Source organism: Hakea prostrata, chromosome 1 (assembly GCF_041222555.1).
Source record: "Hakea prostrata isolate BN-2017 chromosome 1, UWA_Hpros_2, whole genome shotgun sequence".
Taxonomy (NCBI): Eukaryota; Viridiplantae; Streptophyta; class Magnoliopsida; order Proteales; family Proteaceae; genus Hakea; species Hakea prostrata.
The window spans coordinates 21,070,734-21,081,288 of NC_142600.1; the positions used below are offsets into that span (position 1 = coordinate 21,070,734).

General features: G+C 37.0%; 1 protein-coding gene across 2 annotated transcripts; it reads right to left on the reverse strand.

Annotated features, from left to right (window-relative positions):
- Positions 1–46: 46 nt before the first annotated feature.
- Positions 47–7,550, reverse strand: LOC149028211 (GDSL esterase/lipase WDL1-like). 2 transcript variants are annotated; one of them, XM_089169273.1, is made up of 6 exons: positions 7,223–7,550; positions 4,417–4,494; positions 2,872–3,012; positions 2,460–2,539; positions 2,180–2,329; positions 47–574 (listed from the first exon to the last, which is right to left on the reverse strand). In XM_089169273.1, the coding sequence occupies exons 1-6, from the start codon at positions 7,331–7,333 to the stop codon at positions 361–363; spliced, it is 774 nt and encodes a 257-aa protein (XP_089025399.1). In that variant the 5' UTR covers positions 7,334–7,550; the 3' UTR covers positions 47–360. The 2 variants fall into 2 exon arrangements, with proteins under 2 accessions (XP_089025399.1, XP_089025407.1); XM_089169281.1 differs by having other exon boundaries at positions 48–574; positions 6,841–7,315.
- Positions 7,551–10,555: the final 3,005 nt, after the last annotated feature.

The window sequence follows — 10,555 nt, forward strand, 5'->3', positions numbered from 1 at the left end:
GCCAATGACAAAAGATGCATATAAAACCCATTGTCAAAAAATGGCTCTGGAATTTGGTTGGATGTTGCAATATCTGTTTACTGGCAACACAATCATATCACAGAAGCATGTAGCTTGAATGTCAATTCAAATTCGTGTCATCACAAAATATTGCACCACAAATGACCCATCACTTACTCCTCTCCGGCTAAGGATGGTAATAATTTACATACAATTTTTAAATGTAATTCCAAATCCTGGTACACTTTTTCTTCTTATATGCCTTGAATGCAGTAGAAAAAAGGGTTGCAATTCCCCCCCCCCCCTTCTTCCTTCGACTTTGCTTCCTCAAGATCACTCATGCAAATATATTTCCTGGATTTAATCCCATTGAATCTTCCGATGAATAGCTAACTCTGATAAGTTTATCGTATTGTTGCCATCAGATGCAACAGGATCACAAGGTGAGTCCTCAGCAAATTCAGTTGGCAAAGACTTCCAGTGTAAACATGGTTCCCCCTCGGCTTCCTTGAGGACCTTAAGTATTTCTTCCACAACTATTTTGCTTCCTTCAAAAGAAAGATGAATGCCATCTCTGAAGAAAAGGATAGCACACAGTTACATGATATAAGGCAAATCGGAAAGATTCTTCAGACTACAATGACAAGTTTATCAGAATCAAGTAGAGTTTGCATCTTTATGATGAAATAGACATTAAAATTATCCAGCATATGAGGTTTGATCTAACCACAACCAGTCACCCCCAACCCCCAAACCCCAAACCAAAAAGAGAACTATTTAACTTGAATGGAATCATGACGACACAACTAAATTGGTCAATTGAATGAAGTAAAGATTCCGATTGTTATGGAAAAACAACCATATGATGATCTCCATGATCCAAACTAGATAGGAACTTGGTATGATGGTCCCAACTAGGATATCATCTACATCCTTAACCAACATGATGACTTTCTAACCACAGGACTGACCAACCAAATAAGAGGTCAACCACTTCAGCCCAACATCCCAGCATCACAGTTCCATCTCTCTAAATTCCTTGCTAAATGTGCTTCTAAATCCATTAGATTTTTAGTGATCCTTCAAGGACCTTTGGTGTTAATAGTTCAGCAAAATAATATTTGAAGATCAGCATATTTCCCATATTCATTAGTAAGGACAGCCTAACTAATCTCAACTAAGACTATCTAGTTCACTGATCGGTTGTCTTTGAGTCTGTAATCCATCCAATTCAAGTGTCAGAAAATTTTCAACCTCACTGGCACCTTCTTTTCACCTTTTTCCTGGGAAAAATAAGTGAACCAAAAACCTGTGGGTCTCTTTCCTACTGGTCAATTTTCCAGCTTGATAAATCCTTCAAACAAGGTCATGTAATATCAGCAATAGAGAATAGATAGAAGACTTGTGCTTGCCTTGCCTGCAAGAACACTAAACCCCAGTAGGAGACCCATATACATTCTGATATGGATAGTACTAATAGGTTTGATCCCAAACTCATAGATCCACCAAAATTTTGTAAGACGTGCAGATTTGTTCTGCAATATGAAGGCATTGGAGTATCGTATATATGTCTAAAATTTTCCCAATATTTACACAATGTTAAAATTTTCTCCATATTTTGGTCAATGAATGCGGTTTTCTTCTTTGTTTCATTTGGACTGCTGGACCAGCTTATCTTTTAACAGATTGGATCAATATCTTATTCAAAGACAGATGCTGTGAAGAAGGTGAGTGGCCCCAAGGTTGATACCAAGGGGATTCAAACCTAGGTAAGATTGCTTCATGAGATGCTCTACCTGCTGTAGATCACATGGATCCTTTGGGGTTTAATTGTGACTGCTTTGGAATTAGAGGTTCATCAGGAAATCTAAGGTAAACATAAGGCTTATGAATAGTTTAGTAGCATAGAGATATATTTTTGCAGATTAAGCTCATCACAGGATTCAACCTAGACCTTCCATCAGATAAATCTAACCAAGGGAAGGGTACAGAATCAATGTCTATTTTTGGCATATAAAACCACTAGAGAAGCAATTGGTGATTGACTATCACCTTGTATGTATTTAACCTGGAATATATATGGCAGCAGATCATCTTTGATGTGTAGATGCTCATAAGACAGACGATACGCTGGTTAGACAGAATACAGGCTCTAGTATAAATAAGATAAGAAACTTACGTAAAGCAAGAAGTCATCCAGTCATCCCTTTTTTGAATTGCAGACCATAGATCAATAGCCTTCACACCGATCTCCCTACAAAGCTCTAAACAAGCCTCCGAGTACCTTCGGCAGGCTTCATTTGTTCGATCTAAATGGCTAAATATGCCACTGTAACCGGTTTAAGGTCAAACAGAAAAGGAACGGACTCAAATTAATGCTTCAGAAAAACTAGAACAGACTCAGATCAATGCTCCAGAAAAATTAAGGAACAAGAAATGCAAAATGAGAATCAATATACCTTAAACGTCTGTTATGGATCATCTCCTCATTTATGGGGGGACAACTAAGAAAAATAATGTGTGTTTTCTCTGACAGGCTCTGATCAGCAAAAAGGGAATAAAAATCAAATTCAGGAAGGAGAAAAGCGCTATTCTACATATAAAGCTTAAAGCGTGTTTGGGAACAGAACAATTGCAGAATCAGAATAAATGTTATAAGCATCACTAGGTAGCCGGGTGAAGAAAAAGAGGTGCCATGGAGAAGAAGACAAGGCATTTAATAAGGAAATCACCACATGCATTAAGTTTTTATGAGAAGAATACTAGAATCTGACAGTCATTAAGCTCCTCTCTAATGTCCATAAGATTGCTTTTTGAATTCAGGCTTGCAGAGGTATGACCAGGTTACATTGCCATAATGCAAAAGAATACCTTAAGATAAATTGCAATCTTTCTCATGTTTTCGATATATTCTGGAAGCGGTACATGAGGTCCCAAGCCAGATGGGTGAGGGCCCATTGAATCATTTCCCCCAAAGTAAACTATCACCAATGAAGGCTGTACAGAAGCATCCTACAACAAAAACCACAACCAAGCAGTGAATAAAAGGAGTACCTGAAGCCTGAGCAAATGGCCTAGTCCATATGCTTCAGAAACAAGTTAAATGAAGAAATTGGTTTCATTTAACTCCTAGACGGTTAAGTGAAACAAGTTAAGTGAGCTAAAGAATATGTTTCAGAATCAAGTTGACTGAAAGAACAAGTTGATTTGCTTCAGGATCAAGTTAAGTAAGATAAACTTCAGCAGGCTTGGTGTTTGATTCCCCTTTCAACTAGGCAGAATAATATATTCAAGAATCAAGGATCAGATTGATTCCTCATCAGTTTGAGCCATCAACAGGCTGCTGAGGAGCTAATTCAGTACAATGGTGAGTTAAATGCATTGCCCAGACCCTTAATTCTGTTCCTAACCTTCTAATGCCCTAATCTCTAGTTTCCTTCTTCTGTTATTTTTTGTTTTTGGAAACTCTGGCTTAATAAAACCTTCCCAAAGTCCAAATCGACAATTAGAATCCATCCAAATTCAACCCACTACCTCCATATATCATTCTCTACACTTGACTCTTTGATGCCTAAGAATTCTACTAAAACCATAGCATCCACAATACAATTTTATTTAAGTTCCAAGTTCAAAAAATCTTTCGAATTGCATCTACCTTCTAGAAGTTCAAAACATAGTTTTCCAACTGAACTGACCTAGTTGTCAACAAGAACTGTCTAGCACACAACTGCCTAGCTAAAAACTCGAATTAAAGTGTGCAGGCATATTGAAAGGGTTTTCCTTTTTCTATTTGTTTTCCTAATTTTTTTGTAATTTCATTATTTTTCAGAACTGCACTTTGGTCAATCAGATCTGGGATTAACTAGAACCAAACCCCTTTGTTATTTGATCCTGAGTTCAGGCTTAAAAATTGCGCTTAAACACATGGAGAAGATGATAATCAGTAGCATGGGTTGTAACTCAGTATACTGTCCAACTAATTACTCCAAGAACTATCTTCACTCATTTGAGTTATTTTGACATGAAGTGCATGTAAAGTCTATCTCATATACATAAGTCCATGAGGAAACACCAATAACAGTAGGCTATTTTGTTCAGAGAAGCCTGTTTCTGGGTTATTCTCATATGATCATATCAATAGCAAACCATTCCCAATACATCATTCTTCTTCTTCTTTTTTGTGTGTGTGTGTGGGGGGGGGGGGGTAACAGGCGAATTTATATATATTGGGGATGGGAGTATTACATAATCTACGACATTGGTGAGAGTTGAACCCACGACCTCTTCACTAAGAGGTGTTGATCTTACCATCAGAGCAACTTTGTGTTGGCAATACATCATTGTTGGTGATCTTCGAGATGGAGATGGATGTTTGGTCCAATTAATGAAATAATTATAAGATACACAGATACATACCTTTGGGAAAACTTGATTGACAACCTGGAGAGCACGCCTCGAATTCCAGCCACTATATCCTCGCAACAATATGTCTGCCTATACCACAGCACAAGTAAAAGCAAGTCATTTTGAAATGTAAATAGAACTGTAGGAAAGAAGCAGGTGCTTGTGTTAGATATTTCAATGATGAAGGTATTATTCAGTCAGTGGCTGATGTGATAAGTTCTTCCCACCTGCCTGTAATTAATTTTTAAGCATTGGCTAAGGACCAGCTCCGAACTGACACCACAAAAGCCACTTAATTCATTCTTCATCTTATATGCATTTCAATCTAGAGTTTTCCTAAGGAATTCTCTTGGTCAGTTCACAATTAGCCGTTCTTTGGATAGGGATCTAAGTGAGCCTTGGAAATGAAAACCTGCTACAAGAAATATTTGGAATCATGGAAGATTTTAATGCATCAAGTAACAGATAGCATTATGAAATATAAGGTGATTTCTATTAAGGATAATGATTAATGAAATTGGAGCTTACATGTGGAATGTGATGTGGTCAAAGAGCATGACATATTAGGAGGATCCATAGAGAAGTGAAATAATGGAAATTGGAAGAAGGGTTTAACACTTTAGATCAAAGTTACACAAATTTACAATGCGGGAGGAATGTTAACTGGTGGGAACAGCGGTGGGGAGTAGGCATGAAGGCAATGCACAGAATGTCTGAAAATTAAGTGAATGATATTACAAAGGCAGCATATTAGCAATCATTTTTAGAAAAAGATACCAAGAAATCAAGAAATAAGTCCAAAGAAGTAATCAAGCTGAAACGAGGATGTAAAAGGCCAATGAGTTGCAAGACCAGAGAAGATTAAAAAAAAAAATTAGGGGGGTGGGGGTGGGGTGGTGGGGGAGTATTTGCTGTAGCCTAGTAGCATCAAGTACATAACAGTTTGGGAGTTACTGAGATGCTTTGATATCAAAGGCCATAAGCCCAATGAGGGCAATTGAAGATTTGGAGTGTGTGAAGATCCATGCTCTAAAAACACAGGGAAGACTTGAAAGATCATTGGTCAAGGTAATGAGAAATGGTGTGAAGAGCCATGCTCTAATAGAAGATTTGGAGCTAGATAGATTGAAATTAGGGGTTAGGATTTGAATTGCTAAACTAAAAATATCTTGAGGCAGGGCTTGGTTGAGTTGAATAATACAGACTCTGGCAGTTAGTTGAGAAATAGGTGTAAACGTGAAGAACCCTGGAAATTCAGTAAGGGTAAGATAGAAACAAAATGTAATATCAGAAGAGTAAACGGCACAGATGAAGATAGAAAAGTAAGTTGCAATGGAATGAATCATGTGATCAGCAATCAGGAAGGATCAGATTATTCAACGTGACCAATTGCTTCCTTCTTCCACAAAACTAAAAATAACACTCAACAAAGTAAACACTGCTTCGATCTCAGGGGTTTTGAAAACCAACTTCTTAAGGAATATTTCTAGTTCAATCCAATGAGATTTTTAAGTGCCGATGAAATACCCCACTATCTAGCAAACAAGTGCTCATTTGACGCTACCTCCAAAAACAAGAACAATGCAAAAAGAGAAAGCAGTGCAAGCTTATTTTGACACAGAAAATGAGATGTAAATCAAATTCTATGTACGAACATCTCTAGAATATGCAGGTAGAGTCAAGATCCCTTCTTAAGACTAGAAGAGTGATTAACACCACTGCATGACTACTTGGTTTTCTTTCAATCTGAAACGTTAAAAGATGATTAGCTTAGCCAAGAGTCCAACTCCAGTGCCAGATGTCTATGCCTTGGAGAGTAGTTGAATTCTGTATCATAGGGTTGGTCTTCTTTTACACCAAAGCTATGTTTCCTATTATGCAAACTGCTGGGTGGGGGAAGGAGAAGCAAAAGAAGCATAAAAAATCTTCTAGAAAGAAACCCTTATCTTGCATCTCCAAATATCCGCCAGTCAGAAAAAACCAAACAGAACACATTAAAAAAACCTCATCTTTAACCTACCATGGTTCAGAATACCATTAACATATTAGTGTAAAGCTTCCAATAACCAGCGAAAAGCTGCTGGATGGGGGCTTTTATTCAAACAATCAAATTTGAAAACATCAGAGGATGTCACCATGATGGCAAAAAGTGACAAACTTCTGTTAATTTACACATGTTGTTAAGGATAAACACTAGACCTGCTCAAACTCTGTTCAAATTGAAATTCGTATCTAAAACAATTCGAATCAATCAAATTTTATCCTTTTATAACAGCTTAGAGATGTTCACTGTCAAAATGCTGTTTCAACATGTTCTCAATATGAATAACATTCAATTAGGCGCTCATTCTTCCTGGTGAAATTTTAGTAAGTGATCTTCACAACAGTAAATAGAAAACCCATATCTCATTCAAAATTCATCATTCCAAACTTTACCATAGTTCAACTGCAAGCCTCGCCCCAGCCCCTTGCCCAGAAAAATCCTTTTCAGTTGGGTTTATGAGTTGGGGTCGAAGGCGGCGGAAGGTTTGGTGCGCTCTTCAAATTTGGAAAGAGTCGGCAATTTTCTAAGAAAGGGCATGTATTGTGAGAAGTCATGTGGAATGTGAAAGCTCACCCACCACAAATCAAAGCAAAGCAAAGAGTTTTCAAACGTTATAAGTGATCAACCAATAATATAGCTTCAACACTAAAATTGAACTGCGTCTCGCATGGTCCAGTACATCATGATCTCGACATAGAAATACAGAAAAGAAGCAACAAAGTAGAGACATCCAGCGATCATCAGCTGCGAAAGTCAGAGAAAGAGAGAGTATACTTTACGAGAATAGATGTCAGCAAGAGTAGCGCCCCAACCATCATCAGCGTAGCTGTACTGAACGATGGAAGAACCAAACAGCACAAAAAGTGGTCTCGGCGGTCCTACCATTGTCTCTCTCTCTCCCACTTCCGCTTTCTTCTTCCTTTCAGGAAATCAAGCAAAATTGGAGTCGAGGCCTTCTATGCAGTAAGAAAAAAAAATCGGGTGTCAAGTTGCAGTATATTGTGGCTTAATGCGATTCAAATGGAGTTTCATAAGAATGCAATGGGTCTTCCTTCAGATGTTGTTGTGTTTTTTCTTTTCTTTTCTTCTTTTTTTTTGGGTAGAATTGTTGTTTTGTTTTTTTGGAAGAGCAGCTGATTGCTCTTTGATTCCTTGTGATTGAGGACTGTGGTCCCATTCTAATCCAAAATTTGTATTTTTTTATAAATAAACTTTAAGTGAAAAAAATAGAATCAGCTTATCTCGTCAGGGTCAGCAAATACTATACTAGAAACTAAAAAATTAAGGACTTTGTTTGGGTCTTGGGCATGAACTGTCAAATCAAAATTTCGATCTCGACCATTGAAATTCAACGATCGATATTTAATTTCGATCGAAATTTTGAATCTGATGGTCCGAAATCTCGACTTGACGTTAATGGAGTCCGGATCCTCACCCCGTCGGGGGAACACAGACTGCTCCCCGACGGCTTCCCAACCACACAAATACATGGGGCCCATAGGTGAAATTTTGATTTTTTTTTTTATTTTGTTCAAAAAGTGTTTTTCACCTGTGGGCCCCACGTATTTGTGTGGTTGGGAAGCCGTCGGGGAATAGTCTGTACTCCCCCGATGGGATGAGGATCTGAACTCATGTTAATGCGTATGATCCAAGCAATTTCGAAAAACTAAGGTGTGATTGCTAATGTTCCAGCATCAGCAGCAGAAGTATTTTGTGCTTAGTTCTTAAGAATATCACTTTTTCAAGGTAATAACTCGCTTATTTCTGGACAAGAAGAAGAAGAAACTGACATTAAGTTAATATCATATAAGAAAAATACAGATTCTTCTGCATTAATATATTATAGAATTAGAGTAAAGGTTCTCTACAAATAAGGTATTGAATCATGCCTTAGATATATGGGTGTTGCGAAACTTGTCATAATTAAAACAACATGGAAAGAAGCATCTCTTCATCCAATTTCTCATTCAATTTGAAGGAGATGGCTTAGAACTTGCTCAATTGTACGTGAGTATCCAACACCTCTATCTATCATCAATCTCCTGTTAACAATAAATACCAAAAATAAAAGAAAACGTATGCTATGACATATACATTATATATCAACCATCTTTTATTTACTAATAAAAGTCTTGGTTACATATATATATAGAAATTTTATGGCCAAGCTAATTGTTTTATTACCAATCCTCTCAATTATGGTGATTCACCGGATGGGTTTCCCCCAGTTGCAGAGGATGGAAAAATTGGTGGACATTTAGCGGCACACTCCTGGAATGTATGATAACAACCTTGATATTTATAATTTATGCAACACCAACATAATTGCCCAGTACAAAACTTTGTGCTGTAGCATGGATGGTTAACTGCCTTAGCATCTCCTTCGTTGGTGCCAATCTTCCTCGAGTGCCAATAAGGGTTGTTCTCTTCAATAGCATTGCTTGCATTGCAGGTGCCAAGGTGAAGAGCAAGCAGCATTGCAAGGAGAAGCATTAAGAAAAGACCTGAAGGTTTCCAGTTGAACCCTGCCATGTTAATGTATGGTGATAGCTCGATGTTGATAGGTGAATAATGATAGCAAGTGATAGCCAAGAGCAAGAAGATGCATGTTCATTATTCGATCGCCATGGCTTATATAGACTATCTTGGCCGATCTGCATGGGAGATCTCAATGGATTCTCTAATAATCTAGGTGATCAGCATGCATGGGAGATCATAAGGGTAGAGAGAGTCGATGAAATCCATTCATGGATTTTCTAATAATCCAGGTCTGCATTCATGGGAGATCACAACAGTAGAGAGAATCGATGAAATCCAACCATGCATTCTCTAATAATCTAGGTGTGTGTGCATGGAAGATAACAATGCATGCTGGGTTAATTTGCCACTTAACATTGGTAAATAATTAAGAAATCCATTCATTCCCTAAAAATCTTATTCTCAAAAGCAAATAAAGCCAGATGCCCAGATCTCTAGAATTTTTTTCCTCTCACATTAATTTTTAGAATCCACTCCAATCGTTCCCAAGAACTCCAATTCTCATCTTGGTATCAGAGCGGCCAAAACTCTAAAATTTCTAACTGTTTATTTTTATTTTTATTGTTTTTTAACACCATTTTCAAGGGAGTAATTGGATCTTCCACCTACATGGCGGTTGGAAAAAATTTTAATCCTCACATCTGGTTGTGTGACGTGTGCTCATTCTAAATTAAAATTTTGATTTTTTTATAATCAATTTAAATAGGGGAAGTTCTTATTCAAAAAAACCAGTTAAGATTAGAGGTATCTTAAAGAATCTGTGGCAAGCATAAACATGCAAGACCATTTCATTAATGTTCTCTTTATTTTTCCTGTTCAGAATTATACTGATGGCACAACTTATTGCCGAATTCCGGCTGGTTCGGCAAAAGATTTTTAGGGGCTAAAACTGAAACGGTCCGATAATCGCTGAAATATGACCGATATTTCGCGATATATCACCTAAGAGACAGATATATCGTCAAAATCTAGATTTTTTGCTCTATTTTGACAATCTTTCGCAATTTTTAGGCGATTTCTTTCACGATTCTATAACAAAATTTTCAAGGTCAATGGATAATCTCGCCAATTCTATCCAATGATTCAAGCTACAAAAGACAATGTGCCAAATGTGATTAGGGAGGAGAATCTACATAAAATAATTTCTGTAAATAATTCAAATTAGGAAGACATTTTATAGCAAAATCTTCAAAATCAATGAACAATCTTACCAACTATGTTCCAATGCTTTAAGCCTCAAAAGTCAATATGCCAAATGAGATTAGGGAAGAGTATATAAATGAAAAAATTTATGGAAACAATTTAAATTATGAAGGGATTCTGTAATGGAATCTTCAAGGTTAATGGGTAATTTTTTTCAATTATGTCTAAATGATTTAGGCCTCAGAAAGTAACATGTTAAATATGACTAGAAATGAAAATTTACATCAAAGAATTTATAGGAAATAATTCAAATTTATCATATATTGTCATCAAATTAAGCTAGACACCAAATTTAGTCCCCAAATGACCTAAAATACCTCCCGAAACGGGGGGCCAAAACCTGGCCGAAATCTTGACATAATTTGT